We start from the raw sequence: 21,142 nt of genomic DNA, 5'->3' as shown, positions 1-21,142 counted from the left end.
CACTGCTGGAGATGGACCTTTTTCATCACTGTGAGTAAATCCCTGCAAACTAGATGCCCCGGCATGTTTTTTACTTCAACAAAAAAAAAGATTGATTAGTTAATTAGTTTGATGGTGGTCCCTCCTCTTCCACTCTGTAGCAAAGTAAGTATGGAAGAACATAATAGCACATTGGGAAGCATGCTCAGATTTGATACTTTGATACAAGTTTGCGAGATATCTTGATGGTATTTGAGAGTATTTTAGTAAGTCAATATGTAAATGGTGTGAATGCAAACAGCAGAAAACACTGTGACTAGTATAATTAAAGTTATGAAGAGAACTGACCTGCGTAGTAGCATTTAAGTATTACAAATAGATAAAGTGTAAAGTATTAAAAGCAGACTTCATGGACTCCAGTGACCAAAATGTTGCATTTAAAATGAAAAGCAAAATATGGAGGATGAATTTAAAGATTTTAATTTGTCAAATTACCATTGATACGCGTCAAAATACAGTTTTTCTCATTTAGATAAACCGAACTGTAGAAGACGTTCTACTGATTTCATCCTCTATAGACTTTCTTCCATTAAAGTGAAGGCAGTCTGTGTTTAGTGTGGGCAGCACAACTCTCTCTACTGTTCACTTCCAACATGAATACAGGTCCAGGCAGGTTGGCAGGGAGGATGCCAAGTGGAATAAAGAAACAAAGGAAATCGCTGCCTTAGAAAATATGTGCGCTCTGGAGAGTAATCAGACATTGTAGGATGATGATGGTTTAACTGTACAGGCCTAACTCCACAGTTACCTTAAGTGCTGTATGGAGGATAACAGTTCCTCTGTTTCTCTGGTTGTTCTCTAGAGAGTCCAGACAACAGACAGCTGTTGTGATGATGATGTAATCCCTGGCTGACAGGACAGTGCAGAAAGAAGCAGCCTGGAGAGAGTGAGAGGCTTTCAGCCCACTTCGGTTATGGAAGAGGAGGCTGAAGGAACGTTAGGAGAGGCAGGTGCATTGTTCTCAGTTGGAACACAGGAAACTAAGGCAAAGTCCAACCATCCGCACTCATCTGTACTTTTAAGTCAAGTAAGGCAATTGATTGGGCTGTCATCTACCAAAGCTATTTATCACAGGCTGAGATGTATCAAGTTTGGGGTGGATTACATGGACAATTTGCAGGGGGAAACCTTGAACTTGATGTCTAGATTAGTTATGTTTCTATAGCCAGTTTGCCTATATGTGCATAGGTTTAAGTGTGGATAACCCCTGTCTGACATTTGGACACAGTTTTCACAAACACACCAATAGGTTGCAAGGACAGAAGAAATGGTCAACAATGCTTTTGCCTCGTCTAAACACATTAAATGTTCTTAAACTGCTCTCAAAGCCACAAATGGAGGTTGTCATACATGGTTTTTAGCTCAAAACGTAGGAAAACTTGACGGCCTCCCAGAATGTCAGTATAAAATCTATCAGACCTAAACTTCTGGCTCTCAGAGCTCTAAAGCAGAAGGTGGTCCGATTTTTTTCTCCATTGGGGCTAATGTTAATTTTGAGAGAAAATTTCTGGAAGGAGCAAAAAGTCCGATTTTTCGAACTTGCTCCCATGGTCCCATTTCATAACTCTAACCAATAAAAAAGATATCTGTAGATTCGGCAAAGTCTTGGGATTCTCACTGTGTTTTTATTTCACGGATGGGGCGTATTGTTTTTGAACAGATGCACATTGTTCGAGGGATAGATCTATTAGTCTGTTTGTAGTGATTGTGATAGCACCATCTACTGCCAAAAGGAGGTAAACCTCGTTTTACAACTTTAATTCGATTTACATAAAATTTTCACCGTGTGGTCTGCACTTGATGGTGTGGACCGTAATGTGTTCTTAGTGGGCTTGGTTCGGTATTGCATGACAGACACAGGAAGTGAAGCGTTTATCCTTCCTGCGGTGCACAATAACACACGCAACAGTGGATCATGTTATAAACATGCAGCTTTTACAAATGTCTATAAAAGAGAGGGCAGCAATCACTAGGCACACATTTCAAACTTCTTGGCAGGAGGAATTTTCTAGATGATGTTAAGGTTTTTCAGCTTGTTGGAATGCTCCTGGCTTTATCTTCAGTCTTCACACCCCTGTGAGCCTGATCACTGCCTGAGGGTCTCCTGTAAAGGGATCTAACAGCTGTTCCAAGTAACAACTTGTCACTGAAAGCGTTTTGCTGCTGGGGCCCTGCTAAGAGACCTCAGACTCATCTCCTTTTAGATCTCTTCTTTAAACTCAATTTAATTGAATGGTGTATTCTTAACAATATGGTTGAAACTATTTCTAGTAATTTCTCTTATAACATTTTGTGTTTTGGATTTTATTTTCACTGAAAAATGTTTCAATGTTTCAATCAGATTTCAATGTCTTATTGAGGCCTGTATATATTGTAAAATTCATTTCAAATTACTGAAAAATACAAATTACTGAAAAATACAAATCACTGAAAAGAACAATCATCTTAAAAGAACGTGTACCGAGCGTCCTGAGCCAGCTGACGGTCCAATCAAGAGCTCAGTGGTGCTCTGAGCGATAACACGGCCATGTGGCTACATTTCTTATAACTTCCTTGAAACAGAAGACCTAAATTTCCACCTCACCTCACTTCCTTTTCTTTCTCTCATGTGTCCCTCCCTGCTTCTCCTCCACATTTGTAATTAGGTAGCCCCCGACTCTCCTCCTCTTCCTCTTCCTCTTCCATCACTGGGTTTGCCCCCAAAGCGTCATCAGACCAGCCAATCAGAGTAGAGAGGATGTGGCACTCACCCGCACCCCGCCCAAACCACGCACACTCACCAGCCAATGAGTTCACACTATGTGGGCAGGACTCATGTTCAGGCCCCCCCCCCTCCCTCTCTCTCCCCCTCTCTCTCTCTCTTTGGCTCCTGCAGTTAAACTTGCTGTCTCACTCATGCTTCCTGGCTCCACTCACATGCACAGACAAGGAAGAGCTGTAGAGTCTTAGCTGCACATGAAGCTGCTCAGTCTATTTTAAACCACACTGTGTTGGACTATATTTATATCTCCTGTGTGTACAGAGAAGAGGCCAGGGCAAAGATTATCCATCTGTTTTTGTAATTTATTTTTAAATTTTGGGGATTCTGCCTCCACTTCACTGTGTGTGACCGTGTGTGACAGAGACAAAGTGTGAGTGTGATCAAGTGAGCCTGTATGTGTGTGTGAAAGAGGAGACAGGAGCAGGATGATCGCAGCCCAGCTACTTGCCTACTACTTAACTGAACTCAAGGATGACCAGGTTAAAAAGGTGAGTGATCTGTGTTTGTGTGTATGTGTGTGTCAGAGAGAAGAGGAGAGCATGTTTTGTAGAGGTCATTGAGTTTATCCATACTGTCATCACAACTTTGCCTTAAAGAGTAAAGAGTCTTCCAGTGCAGAACATAGTAGGAAATGTTGAGACGTCTCTTCCAGGAAGTGAATAAGAGATGCATCATGTGGGGAGGGCGCTTTCGAGAATCACAGATGAGTTTTTACTCTAGGATTTGAATCAACCTGGCCCAGTGCGACGTGACAGTTTTGGTGTAGTAGGATGTGTAATGAGACACCAACGCAGGGGCGTGTTATTGGTGTCATGGTGTAAGTTTTGAGAGAGGTGTGGCGAGGACAAGGGGGCCCGTCAGAGGTGAGGATGTAAAGACAGATCATTTGGATGAGAAGGAGGAAGTTCGCATGAAGGAGCAAAGTCATTTTAGGGGTCACGACTATCTTTATGATGTCAAAATGATACTCACACTTTCACATTCCCTTCAGAGCAACTCGGTGGATAAGAATAAGTAGAATAAGTTAAACCTGACTCCTGTAACTTCTTTTTAGTAAGTTTTGAGTACAGCATGTAAGAGGAGAAGAATGCCATGAGGTAAACACCATGAATGTGAGTCTTTCATGACTCCTCAGCTGAGCAGCCCCCGCTGTAAGTCCTCCAGTGTAAAACTGACTGGACCAGTTTGAGCGCCTCTCACACTGAGAGGTGAGTGTGTCAGTCGAGCTTTTCCAGCTACTCAGACCTCCGCTGCTCCTGGTGCCATAGACTGTGCTGTAAAAATCATGTTGCCAGGCCAATTTGTATTCTGCAATCTAAGGTTGTCCCATTAAATACAGTCAGAGGAGGTTAAATACGTCCAGACCCACTTGTGTTGTCATACTCTGGAATGTGGTCATCCCATTTTGCCTGAATCTGAAATGATCCAAAGGAAATTTCTCAACATGTGCCTTTCAATTCACATATTATGCAGGGGCCCTTTAAGGTCTCCTGCTGATGATGTCACGCGTCATCACCGACTGCGGATCATGCATCATACACTGGTCTTTTTCCTGCATAGGTGAAAAAAGTTGCCACACATCCTCCCTCCTTTTCTTCCCCTGTACTTCTTCGCTCTCGGGTTTAATTTGAGAGACACACAAAAGTGTCAGTCCCAGTTGCGCCTGCTGTGCCAATGTCACAATCCGTTAAGATGAAATACATCTATCAGCTGCAAGGATCTGATGTAATGCTACACATCTACCTCCCTCCTCACTCCCGCTGTCTTTCTCTCCCTAAAATAGGACAGCTTTGAGCCATGTGACCATAGGTGTCAGGAGGAGAAGGCTTATACACAAATACGCCCACACACACACATTCATACACACAGGCTCAGGTGTGTACCTATTGTGTTGCTTTTTCAAACAGCAGGTTTTAGTCTCGGCCCTAGACAAACAACTTCCAACACACGGCTCACGTTTCAAGCTGCGACGAGTGAAAGTGTTCAGATGGTTTCATCACGACCTCGGGTGGAATCTGCAGTTGTCAAAGCGCCTCAGTCAGCTGAGTGCGTCTCCTCTCAATCCACTGCACTGTCCTTGGCCAGGTCCTTGATACACTGTGGGTGGTTAGTGTGAATCGGGAGCAGGGTTTTAATCTGTGTGTGTGCATAAGGTGAAAGAAGGAAAGTGCAGGAGAGGGCAGTGTAGAGGACAGTATTTTTCCACATGGCGAGGCTGTGCGTGTGCACATGTACATACACAGAGGAGTCGGGTTTCAGTGTGTGCCCCCCCCCCCTGCATCAACTCGCAATGACAAGGAGAGCAGGGCATTGTTGAGAGGAGGAATGCGAACAGAAAGGAGAAGGAGAAAAGAGGAAGGGAGGGAAGGTGAGGCAGAGGGTGTGATCTCTTCCTGATAGCCATACCATGCTGCTGCTGGTGTCAGAGAAAGTTGTGTCAGAGGTGTGTTTTGGGGAAATGTGGCCTGCACTGACTCATGCGTGCAGGCGACAGGGGCCTCACGTCCCCTCACTGGGGAAGGTTACTTTGCTCAACATTAGTGGAAACAGTAGGAACTCCTTTTTGGGTCAGATATTATGTCATTTACCAAGGGAGATGTTTTCACCCCAGTCTGATGATGATTGGTTTATTTCTAAGGAAGATTACACAAAAACCACTGAGCAGATTTCCATGACTTGGTGGAAGGATGTGGTATGGGTCAGGGAAGAACCAATTATGGTGGGGATCTGGATCAGGAGGTGGATCCAAGGAACCTTCTTCACTTACTTTAACATTGTGAGACCTTTTCCATTAAGGCAGTTTAGGGGTCGGTTTGGAGCCAGTGCCTAATCCAGAACCAATTCTTTGTGTTTCAACTTCCAACAAACTGGTTCCTGGCCAGAAAACAACAACACCTTGCTGGTTTAGAAAGAACCGGGGCTGGACTATTATTACGACCTTCATTTAAAGAAGTGTATTTTGCAAATGTGATTGAATATTTTTAAATATGGGTGACAAAGTGAAGCAGCACTGGTCTGTGGAGGAGAGTATCTGTCACTTGAAAAGAGAAGCTGTAGTCGGCCATTGTTGAAGTTAAACCAACTCCAAACCAGCCTGAGCACCAGGTTGACCTTGGTCAAAAAGGGTTATTTAGGGACTGATATCTTTGAATCAGTGCCATTCTAGTTGTTGGACTGATGAAATGAAGTTAAGTTGTTCGGAATCATTTGTTTTTTTATCTGTATTCATGTGAGGAAAGAAGATATATTTATCTGAGCTGAGTGGGGTGCAGTGATGCTCTGCTATCATAAAGTGCTTAGACATGGTTTCTATCTGCAGAGTGCTGAGTCATAATACAGTGTTGATCTTTTCTTCCCTGCAGCATGAACTGAGTTTAGTCAGGGGTTCAGTGGATCTCTCTTAGTTTGTTGTGGAGAACAATGTCTGCTGTTAATCCTCCCCTCTGTATCCAGGTCGTGGCCACGGTCCCCTAGTAACACATTGTTATTCAAACCAAGCTAAGAACTAAAAACTTATCCTCCTTCAGTTCGCTGATGAGGAACTCATTCTTATTTCAACAAGGCCATTTAAATAAGCTGAGTGGACATATACACTAATTATAAACTCATGAAGTGAGCAGTGATGTCTGTTAAACAAATGATGCAGCACAGTTTCCATCATCAGCATTGATTAATAGCAGAAGAGGAGGAGGCAGGGTGGTGATAGGGTGCTGCTGCAGGATGTGTTATCAAATTCAATGCAGGATGTGTTATCAATCCCTGAGGGCACCAAACCTGAATGGATCTGTTCACATCAGCTGACACAGTATGACGTACATGATCCTCACTAAACTCAGGACACAGGTGGTCTGTCCTGCAGAGGTGAAAATAGTGTAATTACCTCCAACAAGGAGATTATGGTATCACCCCTGTCCATTTGTTTATTGGTTTGTTTGTAAGCAAGACTACGTACATAAATTAACAGATTTACACGAAAGGATGTGTCAAGGAAGACCCATTCAATTTTAGCACGGATCCAGATCAGGGGGCAGATCCAGATTCAGATTCGATTTCTTTAGAATTCTGAGTTCAGACATTTCTCAACATTTGTGTCATTTTCTCAGAGAATAATTAATGGATCTTCTTGAAAAAATCATGTTAGGCTGATATTTGTGTGTGGAATTTGTTTCAGAGGTATGTGCTCTACTGAATGGCATTCTAGTTTTTCTGAATTGAAAAATGCATTTTGGATGTTGCTTTTTTGAATGAAGGTCTGACTGCTACGAGGCGCCTGAGTAATTCTGTAAAACTCTGTTAAATAATGCACAGTCGTCAGGAGTTGGAGAAGAGGTGGATGGAAGCAGCCACAGACACCACTGAATTTTACTACACAGAGAATCGATTGCCAGTAGAATCAGCAGCAACTATTTCACATTAACATGATTCATTTGTCCCATTGTTTATACAACTTTTACAAGGTGTTATTTAAAAAGGAGCTCAAATGTTTCACTACAGAACCATGCAAAGTTTTTTTTCTACTACATTATTCAGCCATAAACTTTAATGATTTTCACATCAACAATCTGTATGGGATGTTGTTTTTGGAAACATTCAAGCAGAGATTTGTGGGACAATACCTCTTGTTCACATCTGGTTTTGATTCTTCATAAATTCACACATAATACAACAACCTCTCTGTTTTTGTTTGCAAGCTGTTGTACCATAAGGATGCAATGTCACATCAGGACACGCATACAGGATGTTCAGACAACAAGCTGACTTTTAAATGCATTAAAATGCTTTAGACCTAAACATTTTGTTGGTTAGCTCTTTTGTTATATGCTGAGCTACCTGCATACCCACATATATGTTTATTATATACCAAGAGATTTAGTTTGTGCATAGTGTCAGTGTAGAGCTGGATGATATAATTCTTATGCATTTTGCAAGCATAGTGAGGAAGTAACACTTGTTTGTCATGTGTTTTTCATTCTCTGTCTACGCAGAAAAATTTAAAACAACTTCACTCAAGAGTTAAAATCAGTCTTCAAACTTAAAAGAAAAAAAAAAGTAGAATTGATCATGATAAATGCTGATATTGACTTATATTATGATTTTTTATCTTGATGCAAATTGTGGCCATTTATTGATACATAAAAATAAGCAGTTATTGGTGTGGCAGATGCATGGCACAATAAATTGACTAAAAATGCACATTCATGTTGCAGCACACTGTCGGGGTGACTAGCAACCATAAAAATAATGATCATTTTTTGCCATATAATTCTATTTCTGTTCGTGATTTGCGTGATGAAAGAAGGGGTCTAATGTGTTTTAAGAGTTGTGTGGGAGAAGCGACATGTCTCTTCAAATCACAGACGAGACTTCAGTGTAAATTATGACTCAGGGCGGGGTGTTGACCTTTGTTTATAGCATTGTCCAGCAGTTTCCACTACTAATGTCTTTTACTGAACCTTTGAGGGTGAGATGTTACATCGTCTCAGCTGTGGACGCCCGTCTGGCAGAGCATGTGCTAATGAGCTTTCATCCCGGAGGCAGACTCACTCCACATCTAGACAATTTATAGGGAATTTAACACTGGCAGAGCAGGTTGGACAGTGTTGGCTCACAGCCTGTTTATATTATTCAGCTGCCTGTTAACACCCAGCTCCTGTATCATAAAAGCGACGCTGACCACGTACATTTCCTAAGTTGGCCACATCAGATGCTGACTTTGTCCTTCAGTGTCAGATCACATGTTTGCTCCATTATTCAGGTGATTTCTGTGGCCAGCAGATGCAAATTCCTTCCTGTAAGCCCTCACACCCAAACTGACACTGTCCTGAACCAGGTAGCAGATAACAGAGCGCATAGGAAATACAGTTAATGAGTGACTCCCTTCACAGGAAAGTTACAATGGGTGTAGATCCTGTAAATCATAGCACAGGGCCATAATGTACGCCACAGCACGTGCAGGCATTGTGAGTGTGTGGATACTAAAAATGAGTCATGCTTGTGTGAACCTGTGTGACCCTGTGAGTGTTATATATTTCATATTCAGACTTTAGATACATACCTCACATATTCTGGGACTGTTCGTTAAACAGACCGGTGATAATCCAGTTATGAGCCACTGATGACCGGAGGAGTTAATCCTGCTTAGCTCCACTGTCATTGTACAGAGCAAGTCGCAATGAACGTGACATTTGAGTAATCCTCTGCTCGGTTTGTATCACACTCGAAATCATAAAGCAGCTCTTTGCTTCATCACACTGTGTGACGCAATAATGGACTTCACCAGGATTGTTTAACATCCTCTTCCTGAAAGGAACATACAGCTCAGGCTGTTGTTTGCTGTGTTACACACTGAGCAGTTTTGACAGACCGGTCATGATGTATGATTTAATGACCTGTGTAATGTCTTGTGTAATTTTTTGTGAATATTCCTTTACATTATACTGTTTATATCCACTTGTATAACTTTCATACAAATATGGCCTATGATATATGGCCTTGAAAACAGGGCTGATGGTGCTGTGCTTCTCACTTTATTGGCTTTATTCAGAGACTTTTATTTCATAATTCTGCAATAAAGACATTTAGAAATAGCTGTGTTGTATGGCTCTGATTCATTTCTGGGGTAAGCAGTAGCTGTCGTCAGTTTTATTTCACTTAACCAGTAAGTAGATTATCCCACTGGATGGCTGAAACATTATGGGATCAGGAGTTAGTCATGTTCACTGCTTCCTTATGCTTGTATAAAATAAAGGCTATGTTGTTAGCATAGATATGTAAATCTCTGCAACTTTAATTTAATTAGAGGCCGTCTCTGTTGTGTATACAGAGAGGTTCAATCACCTGAAAACATTTCCCCTTTTACATTAAAATTTGAATACGTGGATGATTGATTGTCCAGATTAGGAAGATTAAAGCCTCTGTTTTTGTGTCTAATCTTTCATTTTAGATCGATAAGTACCTGTACTCCATGCGTTTCTCTGATGAGACGTTACAGGAAATCACACAGCGTTTTCGGAGGGAGCTGGCCAAAGGACTGGGTCGGGACACCAACCCCACCGCTGGACTAAAGATGCTGCCTACGTTTGTACGATCGATCCCCGATGGCTCAGGTGAGTTATTTATTTTTTTATAGTAGTTGCACCTCATCTCATCTTTCAGGAGACAAGAAAAACCATCATTGACATTTATGAAGTGTGTCCACTTGACCTGATCTACATGGCTTTGGCATTTTGGGAGGAGACAGATGTAAACACAGTCATACAGGGCAAACACAGTTGTATGGAGATTTAAGTGAAGGTTCTCTAGTTGTGAGTCAACAGAGCAGAACACTGCAGAGGGTCTTGTTGGTGATGATGACAAGAGAAGTTGTTGTTCTGGTTTGAGCACTTTTCACTTATTATTTTGTACATCAGATGTCTTGTGAGTTATAAACTGAGCTCTATACAGTGATGTGCATGTGGACATGAGCATATTTATGCCTCTCAGTCCAATGTCTGCTGCATGCTGACTAATGCTGATTCACTGCAGCCGTTCTGTCCTTTAAACGTCAATGTGCGTCAGAAATGTTTTAAATACCTTTTACATAATGCAGCTGAATCTGAATCTCTCTCTGTCCCTCTCTGTCCTTCTCAAAGAAACTCTAATTTAGTCTCAACGTTAACACTGTACTTCAACACACACACAATGTTAGTGAAATTCCTTAAGTAGTCATAGATATTAGTTCCTTACAACAATGCATACATACAAACTTATATGACAAAGTATTTATTTAAACGTTGAGCCTCATTCATCCAGAAGCCTCCTCTGGATAATGAACTGATTGAACTTTCACTTTTTTATGATACAGCAGGTATCTATGGATAAATGCACACCGCAGGTGATGCAACCCAGTCAACATGTCAGTGAAGAGGCAATGAAGCACGTCAGTCATCATTTGTTAAAGCTTCTCTTGGTGTTGTTCGTTAGACAAGATTTACAGAGTGGCAGAGATTCAAAGGGATGGGATTATTCTGTCTGGTAAGAGAGGGCAGAAATCAGCCTGTGTGTTGTTCACCTGATAAACAGGTGATGTTCAACCATCTTCTCACTGTGAGCCACTGCAATATATTTAATTATATAAAATAACACTGCACAGCCATGAAAAATAACTATTTATTCCATGGCTCGCTCCTGTCAGTGCACAGTTGACAACAGAGATGACATGTTTTCTAAATGTATCAAATCTCAGTCTTTACTGAATTCACATTCCTTCCAGACAAATTATCAGTCACTCTGACCCAAGTGAGATACACTGACCTGACCTTGCATTTCTCATCTGCACAAAATGTTCACACAGAATCGCAATAATCTGAAATTACAGCACAGAGTATTTGTAATATTGTTTGAACCTTTACCTAGAGTAATACAAAATGTTGCATTTCGACATTTTAAATCATTGCCTGTAATATTTGTTGCCTGTAGTCTTTGAGAAGTGGGTAAACAATGACTCTAAGTCTGTGATACTAATCAGTGGGGTCTTTACTGAGTGTGTGCAGCAGCCACATCAAGAACTTTCTGACCTGTAGTGAGACATGTTGTCAGTACTTGCTAAATGTGAAGATGAGGTGAAGGTTACAGCTTGTACAAGATCACTAAAAAATGAAAGCTGTAGGAAAACAGGGGTAAGAAGAAGGAAGCCGACGGTATTTGTTATGAGTCTGGTTTATATCCTCATATCTATACACAATACGAGTCATATTATTAATCACTTATGATACACACGAAAAAACAATTGATTAGTTAGTCTTATCACAAACTAATTATGTTCCGATTCAGATAATAATATAAATACAATCCCTTCTTATTGTCAGGCGACCGTGTTGAATATTAAATCTGTACCAGGTTTTTTATCAGACTCAAAATGAGTAAAGACACCAAAGTGTTTTCTTAGAAATCAGGATGCAGGTTAAGATCAGGATTAAATGTTTTCTTTTTTTAAATCTCATTTTAAAATCTCTCACTCAGGAAGCACGTCTTCCTGTTCAAAGCTGTCATTATTATCTGTCTGCTGAAGCATTGGCCTTTACAGTGAAGTGAAGATATCTGCTACAAATGTATAAATCTATAGTGATGTAACTGCAAGATGACATTTCTCTCCCTCTCCGTCTTCTCTCTGTCTCAAACAGAGAAAGGTGACTTCATTGCGTTGGACCTGGGAGGCAGCAACTTCAGGATCCTCCGTGTCAAAGTGAGCCACGAGAAGAAACAGACTGTTCAGATGGAAAGTGAAATCTACGAAACACCAGAGGACATCATTCATGGAAGTGGAACGAGGGTAGGGTTTCATACCACACACACACATGCACACACCCACACCCACACACACACACACACACACAGTCTTGCTCAAGCTTAACCTGAGACAACCCCTCCCTCTCTCTTCCAGCTGTTCGACCATGTGGCAGAATGTCTCGGTGACTTCATGGAAAAACACAACATCAAAGATAAGAAACTCCCAGTGGGTTTCACCTTCTCCTTCCCCTGCCAGCAGACCAAACTAGATGAGGTAACGCAACATCACATTGATCAGCCAATCAAGGCTGGCAAGCTGCAGCCAGATACATATTTCTACAAATACAGTAAACAGATACATTGCTGTGTAGTTGACTTGCTTACAATTCACTACTGTATCCAATTATCTGAAGATTGCCAAAAAGTCAGTTTACACTATGAGTTGCCACGGCAGCGATGGAGTCTACAGTGACCCTGCCACACGAAACCGTGTCTCCATGAATGATTGAATGTTTCTGTAACGTTTCTCTCTCTGTTTGCCTGCAGGGATATCTGATAACATGGACAAAGCGTTTCAAGGCAGGTGGAGTGGAGGGGATGGATGTTGTCAAGCTGCTCAACAAAGCCATTAAGAAACGAGGGGTGAGTCTCATGTCTGAGTCAACAACTTGTTTATCCTCATGAATTTAGTTGAATTCAACCTTGGATGCACAGATTTTAGAAAATAATCGTTCCTGTGTGTGTGTGTGTGTAAATAATTTCAGGACTATGATGCTGACATCATGGCTGTAGTAAACGATACAGTTGGAACGATGATGACCTGTGGTTTCGATGATCAACGCTGTGAAGTCGGCATCATCATCGGTACTAAAAATTATTTGTATTTAAATAATTAAAGGCCTAATCAGAAAAGCAAACAAGTACAATAAAAATGTGGTAAAGCTGTTATGATATATGTATTTTTGTGTTTGTAGGGACTGGCACCAATGCGTGCTACATGGAGGAGCTGCGTCACATCGAGCATGTGGAGGGGGATGAGGGCAGGATGTGTGTGAACACTGAGTGGGGGGCGTTCGGAGACGACGGCAGGCTGGAAGACATCAGGACAGAGTTTGACAGAGAGATAGACCGAGGGTCTCTTAACCCAGGCAAACAGCTGTAGGTCAAAACAACACAATCAGAGCCTCATTCATCCCTGAGATCATCTATGTTAGCCTCTTTTCAAGCTGCAGTGGAAACATGAATCAGATGACTAGCTGTCAGGTTCTCAGTCCAGTGCTGCTGTTAAAGTAATATGAAAAAAAAAATTCACTTGCATTTAAACAATAAAATCAATCAAAATTCTAATAAAGGTTTTTAAAAGAGACATATTATACTATTTCAGTTTTTCTTTTTTTTGTGTTTTAGATTTTTTTATGTATGTATAACTTCTGCAAAAGTGTTTGGGTTCATTATGAAACTGTGGCAGGACAAAATAAAATATGGCGGGCCGCCACAGTCTAGATATTTATCCAAATCTCTTTAACCAAAGAGGTGTCTGTATGTCTGTCTTACTCCGTTATCTTTGCTCTTGCTGTAGATTTGAGAAGATGGTCAGTGGTATGTACATGGGGGAGCTGGTCCGTCTCATTCTGGTGAAGATGGCCAGAGAGGGTCTGCTGTTCGAGGGGAGGATCACCCCTGAGCTGCTCACTAAAGGGACGATTGAGACCAAGCACGTCTCAGCCATAGAGAAGTAAGTCAATGCACAGGGTTACAAACTGTAGTTTTTAAACAGACTTGCTCAATCAATTACTTTTAAAAATCTTAATCATTCAAAATGTAATCATATCATTTTCTAGTCAGTGATAGCGTCCCTCTATGTGTGTGTGTATCTTCTATTAAGGAGCAAGGAAGGACTGACCAAAACCAGAGAGATTTTAACCAGACTTGGTGTGGAGCCGTCAACTGAAGACTGTATCGCTGTGCAGCATGTACGTACTGCTGCTAACATAACACTTTAATCATGTGACTCGTTTTGCCAGAGAGGCTTTACAGGGAAGCAGTGTGTTTAATTTAGTTTCAAACAAACTTTTTAAAGTGTTCATCTTGTTCTGCAGTTTGTAAAGTTGAAATATGCTGCTTGACTTTCTCACCTCTCCTTTTCTCTCAGGTTTGCACCATTGTGTCTTTCCGCTCTGCCAACCTCATATCTGCTACGCTGGCAGCCATCCTAATGAGGCTAAAGGAAAACAAAGGTGTGTCACGACTCCGAACCACTGTAGGCATCGACGGATCTCTCTACAAGATGCACCCACAGTGAGTGAAAGCAGAATATATGAAAATAGACATTTGTCTGCACTGTTTTAATTTGTTCAATTTCTCATTTTCATCATGCATCTCATTATTCCTCTTCATTTTCCTTTATTTCTTTTTTCTTTTAATTTTGCCATCAGCCGGTTCTAAGCTACATTATGTTGTTTATTACCAGTCTATATAAACTGTTAAAATTTCAGCTCCTCGTTTCTACCCCTACTTCAGGTACGCCCGTCGTCTCCATAAGACAGTCCGCCGTATGGTGCCGGACTCTGACATCCGATTCCTATTATCAGAGAGTGGCAGTGGAAAGGGGGCTGCCATGGTGACAGCTGTGGCCTACAGACTCGCTGACCAATCTCGACAAATTGACGAAACGCTGTCTGAATTCCGCCTGACGAACAAACAGCTGCTGGAGGTGAGGGGATAGAGAGAGACTGTGTGTGTGTCTGAGTGCATCCTTCACTGTGTTTCACTTATCAATTAAAATATTCTTGATTTCTATAGGTAAAGAGTCGAATGAAGATCGAGATCCAAAATGGCCTTTCGAAGAGCACTCATGACTCTGCAACTGTCAAAATGTTGCCAACCTTCGTACAAAGCACTCCTGATGGCACAGGTGACACACACTCACACACACACATACACACTCACACACATGTGCACATACTGCACATCTGGTGACCTGTGACTACATACGTTTGTATATTTGGAATAATAAGCAGCTGGTTTTCTCTGTCCCTGCATCTCTGTCTGTTCTCTGCCTCTCACATTATCCAGAGAATGGTGACTTCCTGGCTTTGGATTTGGGAGGAACCAACTTCAGAGTTCTGTTGGTCAAGATTCGTTCTGGCAAGAGGAGATCGGTGGAGATGCACAACAAGATTTATGCTATTCCTCTGGAGGTGATGCAGGGCACAGGAGAGGAGGTGAGGGAATAACCCATAATCCAAAAACAACACAAACAGAACAGAAGAAAGAAAGTTGGATATGTGTGGAAAGGCTTTGAACTTTACCTCATGTTACCTTGGTGGTAGTGTAAAGTTTAGGGTTAGTGGTTAGGTAGCTAAGCGTGTTGGCTTAGTGGTAAGAAAATAGAAGGTTAGAGGAACACAGATAGAGAGGTTGACTGTTCAAGATCAGCGTTGAGTAGAGAGTCTTTGGAAACACACATTTGAACTTGTGCACTGGCTCAGGCTAATCCTGTCTGTCACCTTTTGGCCTTTTTCCTCCTCCACCTGTTACTCTGTCCATCAGAGCATGTGGTGTATGTTAAAATGCTCCTTTATCACATTTATACATGAACATGTACATGTATGTGGTTTCCCTGTACATATTCACACAAATGTCAAGGTTGAGCCAAATGTTTAAAAACATTATTATCATCATTTCCTCCTCTTTCTTCCAGTTGTTTGATCACATTGTGCAGTGCATCAGTGATTTCCTGGACTACATGGGGATGAAGAACACTTGTCTTCCTCTGGGCTTCACCTTCTCGTTCCCCTGCCGACAGACCAGCCTTGACGCTGTGAGTGGAGTCCTCTTCCTTCCTCTAGCTTGGCAATATTTCATGAGGCCAAAGACAGAAACACATCCGATGCAAGATGTAACCATTTTCCATTGTGTGTGTGTGTGTGTGTTTGCAGGGCATCCTGGTGACATGGACCAAAGGCTTCAAGGCAACAGACTGTGAAGGAGAGGATGTGGTGGGACTGTTGAGGGAGGCCATCAAGAGGAGAGAGGTAGAATATGAGGAGCATCGTCATCATCATGCAGTTCAACAAGGTGCTGTGTTAAAGTGTAATGTTTGCATCACCTCATGTGTTTTCTCTTCAGGAGTTTGAACTGGATGTCGTGGCTGTGGTGAACGACACCGTGGGAACGATGATGACTTGTGCCTACGAAGAATCCACCTGTGAGATGGGACTCATTGCTGGTTAGTCTATATTAATTCTTCTTCTTTTTATATAAATATTCACTTTTCTGTGCTCTGTACATCTAATGACTGGACCGTCTGATAACAGGCACTGGGAGTAATGCATGTTACATGGAGGAGATGAGGAACATCGAGACGATCGAGGGAGACGAGGGACAGATGTGCATCAACATGGAGTGGGGTGCTTTCGGAGACAATGGATGCCTTGATGACTTCAGGACAGAGTATGACCGCGCTGTGGATGACTTCTCGCTCAACCCAGGCAAACAAAGGTGAAACTCACTGATGCACACACACCATATTAACCAGTTGCTTTCTGGACTCAAATCCTCATGAATGGCTTCCAGTGTTTATATTTATTCATGTGCATTTTTTATCCCCATGTGTTTTACAGATATGAGAAAATGTGTAGCGGCATGTACCTTGGGGAAATTGTGCGAAACATCCTTATCGACATGACCAAGAGGGGATTCCTGTTCAGAGGACAGATCTCTGAGACACTGAAGACCAGAGGCATCTTTGAAACAAAGTTCCTCTCACAGATAGAGAGGTACAAAAAATGAGCACAGTGTTTGTTCTGTCTTCCTTGGTTGTAGTCTGCACTCCTTTTAGGACCCCATGTAGAACAGCGTCTGTAACTAATTATCTTTATCTTGTCTTTTGGGCCACTGAGGTTAACGGCCCTGAAAGATGTATTTGCATTTTTGGGATCCGGCTCAGTATTGTGTGTGTTTGTGTCTCTTTGTCTTGCTCCAGTGACAGACTGGCATTGCTGCAGGTCAGATCCATCCTGCAACACTTAGGACTAGACAGCTCCTGTGATGACAGCATCATCGTCAAAGAGGTAAAATATATCGAGAAACATTTGAACCCAATCCAAACATTGCATGCATGTTAATCAAGTCTCAATGCTCAACTTGATAATAGAGCAGCTGCAGTTATCAACACCATCTCTTGACCATTTTTGCACCACACATGGTGTTTGGGGAGAATGTAGACTCAATTGCAGATCTCTTTTTCTAGACTGTGTTAGTCTGAGCTCGGTGTAGCAAATAAAATGGTAACTAAGTGTATAAATGGGTTCATGAACACTGTAAAAGAGTCTGAGCCCCACGATACACTGTTATCAGGTGTGCTTTGTTAAAGACCTTTTGAGTTCTATTTATTTTTGTGAAAGTGAGTTCTGGCTCAGTAAACTGTGGCATGTACGGTTGGTTAACTGTTGCCATAATGATAATGTTATTTATCTTTAGGTGTGTGGAGCAGTGTCTCATCGTGCAGCTCAGCTGTGCGGGGCAGGAGTGGCGGCCGTGGTGGATAAGATCAGAGAGAACCGAGGACTGGACCATCTCAAGATCACTGTAGGGGTGGATGGGACGCTCTACAAACTACACCCACAGTAAGTCAAATTCATCAGTAACTCATCTTACAAAAAATATGAACTGTCTTCTAAACTGCACAAGATCTTAAGGTAAGATATAATGTATGATGACCAGGTCAATTGGTCTTACGGCTAATGACACATTCGTCTTATTTGCATGACAACTATATTTAATGAATGTCAGGACTGTAAAGTAAATACAAAGAAGGGCAGACTCCACCTGCTGTTGACAGCTATGGCCAAACATATGTTCTTGTCACAACGCTTTTCTTTCTTAGTATCTCATGATAAATGTTATTTATTTATTGTTGTTGAGTCTACCAAATAATTTGTTGTCTGTTACCGTGTGGCTTTAAACAACAACATGGGTTTACATCTGAACACTTTGCATTTAGTCTTCATTTGTACATTCACATTTGAAGGATGGATAAAGGTTCTTCCTTGAAAGAGGCGAGACAGATTTCTTCTCTAGCTTTTTACTTTGTGAAGCTGATGGAACTACATGTTAGTTAAAGCAACACATGATTCATTTTTAGGAAATAAAAAACCTAAAGCCATAAAAAGCCACATGATCATGTTATGAACAGTGAAGTAGTTCATGTAGAAAACAAGTCATTTCATACATAACTACTCAACCTGGTTTCTATGCAGTCTGCAAAAACGCTCCATTGATGAAACATTATTTATCATAATAATGTTATTGAAATGGGTAATTCAATGGCAAGATCATAAGAAGCTAAGACTCAGTTTATACCAGAAGTCCTATATTCTGACCAGAGAGCTCAGTTTGTCCGGCACCTGCCTACAAACACGTTAAACACGCATCAGGTGAGATTTCTGCAGCTTTGGCTTCTCCACCTGCAGACCGATTCAGGCCAAACATACGGTGTCACTCATTGCAGTTTGGTTGTGGTCTTTCTTGTGAAGTCTGCATGTTCTCCCCATGTCTGTTTGTGTTTTCTCTGGGTACTCTGGCTTCCTCCTACAGACATGCCGATTGGGGTTATGTTGATGTGAGACTCTAAACTGACCGTAGGTTTGAATGGGAATGGTTGTTTGTCTCCATATGTTGGCCCTGTGATTTGCTGGCGACTTGTCCAGGGTGTATTCCACCTCTCGCTCAATGTCAAGCTCACACAGAGGTTGATGGATAGATGGATGTTTCTCTGTCTAACACAAATCAAATATTTTGTCTCTGTCCAGTTTTTCCCAGATCATGCACCAGACAGTGAATGAACTGGCTCCTCAGTGTAACGTCAACTTCCTACTGTCTGAGGATGGAAGCGGGAAAGGTGCTGCCCTCATCACAGCCGTGGGCTGCAGGCTGAGAGAAGAGCTGAACAACAAATAGAAAATATCTCTTCATGTCTCACTGTTACCTCCCCCCCACACCTCCACTGTCTTTAACTCTTTCCCTCACCCATTGTCTCCTTTTCTCTCCCAAATCAAACCAGTCCAGTCAATGTATCACGCTCCAGTAGCTGCTTTAGTCTGTCCACGTGTCAGAGCGAGAAGGAGATAGCTTTCTCCACTGTGTAAAGTAGCAGAGCGTCGGGCACTATGTCGTAGTTAGGTTGTTTTTGATTGTAACAATACACAAACTCTCAAGATTTAGGTTTTCTGTGGTTAAACTTGTATTGATAAAATGCACATTCAACTCCTGAGAAAACATGTAGGGCAGAAAGAAAAGACTTTGCACACTCCTGTAATGCTCCTATTTCGCCATCTGGAGGATTCCTCTTATAACTTCTGATAACAATATCTGTTGTAATACATCAAGCACAACAGCTGCAGTAGAAAAAGAAAAAACGTAAATCCTTGCAACACGTTCAGCTGCTGCAGGGATATAAAAACACTGTTTTAGACCAAAGTCACCAGCGTGTGTCTGCTGTCGGCCACTCACACACTGTAAAAGGCATATGAGGTGATATATAAATGTGTAATTAGATGAAAGGGAATATTTTTTGCTTTAAAGATTTGAATATCTTTACCCAGATATAATACAATATGTTATACATACATTGTTGCTATTTATTTTATTTTTATATTGGGATGTGTTGAAAAATGTTACTGTTGCAATAATGATGCACACAAAGGAAGCCATTGCTCTTGCCAACGCCCTCAGACGGTACCTGTCCTGTAAATGTTTGCAGAATAAGGGGAACCATGTTGCGTACTCGCTGAATGTGCACATTTGTCCTAATTGTAAGCAGTAATCCTCTTTAATGTACTCTACTGTAAAATATGTCCAAAGACCTCTTGTATTTTACCAAGTGGAAATGTTGTTGTTGGTACTAATCACAGCTGTTGATCATTCGCTTTAAGAAGTACTGGCACATCATCGCGGCGAGGCTCACCAGCCATTAAAACAGGAACGTGGTGCTTACACAGATGCCAGAGGAACAACAACGGCCAATCCGTGAATAACAAGAACATTGCAAAGCTGAAACTTTTAGGGGAATTTTAACATTCGAAATAAAGCACCTTCCTACATTCACTCCCTGTTTGCCATATGCTCCTACAAGTCAGGAGGGTTTGTCAGTGAAACTACTGTGGCTCATTCAAGTAGCACAGTTTTTACAAATTCAATATTTATTTCTTTAATAAAAGTAATTAATCCGATATATTACTGCTACGTATGATGCTCTTTGAGAAATGAGCTCATTTGATTTTTAGTGTAGGCTGGTTGTTTGTTTTTTTATCTCACATAATGATACTCCGGACTACGGTTCAAGGTCTGGCTCGTGGGGAAAGTTCGTACCAGTTCAACCTGAAGCTAATGCTTACTAAAATACATTAAAGCAATAGAACTGCAAGCTCGTTCAATTTGAATGTACTTTTTAGATATTAGATAAGGTCAGCCTCTTCGGTAGGTCCTGAGCTACTCTGCCTTCACACACACACACACACACACACACACACACACACACACACACACACACACACACACACACACACACACACACACACACACACACACACACACACACATTTAAATCTCTTTGCCTCTGTTCACAAAACCCAGACTAACTGTCCAACACTGTCAGTGGACCAGTCGTTAATAAAAACAAACCTGTGTCAAACTGACGTGGTCGTTCTTTGCACCAGAGAATCCGCTCTCTTACATATATGCATTATGTTTGGTGATGGTGTTTGTATAGTCAACGAGAATGGCTCTAGTATAATGCATAACTCCGCCAAGGTCTAACAGTCTTCTTGTGAAACCACATTGCACACACTCATACATCAGTCCCCTAAAGATGTCTGGTCATTTTCATCAAGAGCCATGAATGAAAATTCTAAAAAACTAATTTTGAAAGAAAGTGGAACATTTGCATCCTGGACCTGCCTGCTGATCTGGATCCCCATAGAACATTTGTTTGACTTTGGGTGGTGTCTCTTTAAGTCAAGGACATTTTTGCTAACAACAGAGAAAACGCAGACAAAAACACAGCCTTCTTGG

General features: G+C 41.6%; 1 protein-coding gene across 1 annotated transcript; it reads left to right on the top strand.

Annotated features, from left to right (window-relative positions):
* The first annotated feature begins 2,906 nt into the window (after positions 1-2,906).
* hk1 (hexokinase 1) lies at positions 2,907-20,762 on the top strand. The gene is made up of 21 exons (XM_020098826.2): positions 2,907-3,288; positions 9,744-9,906; positions 11,962-12,110; positions 12,222-12,341; positions 12,614-12,709; positions 12,832-12,931; positions 13,042-13,225; positions 13,647-13,802; positions 13,953-14,040; positions 14,220-14,365; positions 14,588-14,780; positions 14,870-14,981; positions 15,143-15,291; positions 15,771-15,890; positions 16,009-16,104; positions 16,199-16,298; positions 16,387-16,570; positions 16,693-16,848; positions 17,055-17,142; positions 17,552-17,697; positions 18,883-20,762. Exons 1-21 carry the CDS (start codon positions 3,226-3,228, stop codon positions 19,028-19,030), a joined length of 2,757 nt encoding a protein of 918 aa, XP_019954385.1. The 5' UTR covers positions 2,907-3,225; the 3' UTR covers positions 19,031-20,762.
* Positions 20,763-21,142: the final 380 nt, after the last annotated feature.

Source organism: Paralichthys olivaceus, chromosome 1 (assembly GCF_024713975.1).
Source record: "Paralichthys olivaceus isolate ysfri-2021 chromosome 1, ASM2471397v2, whole genome shotgun sequence".
Taxonomy (NCBI): domain Eukaryota; kingdom Metazoa; phylum Chordata; class Actinopteri; order Pleuronectiformes; family Paralichthyidae; genus Paralichthys; species Paralichthys olivaceus.
Note: the sequence above shows the minus strand (reverse complement) of the source record. Positions and strands in the feature narration are given on the sequence as shown.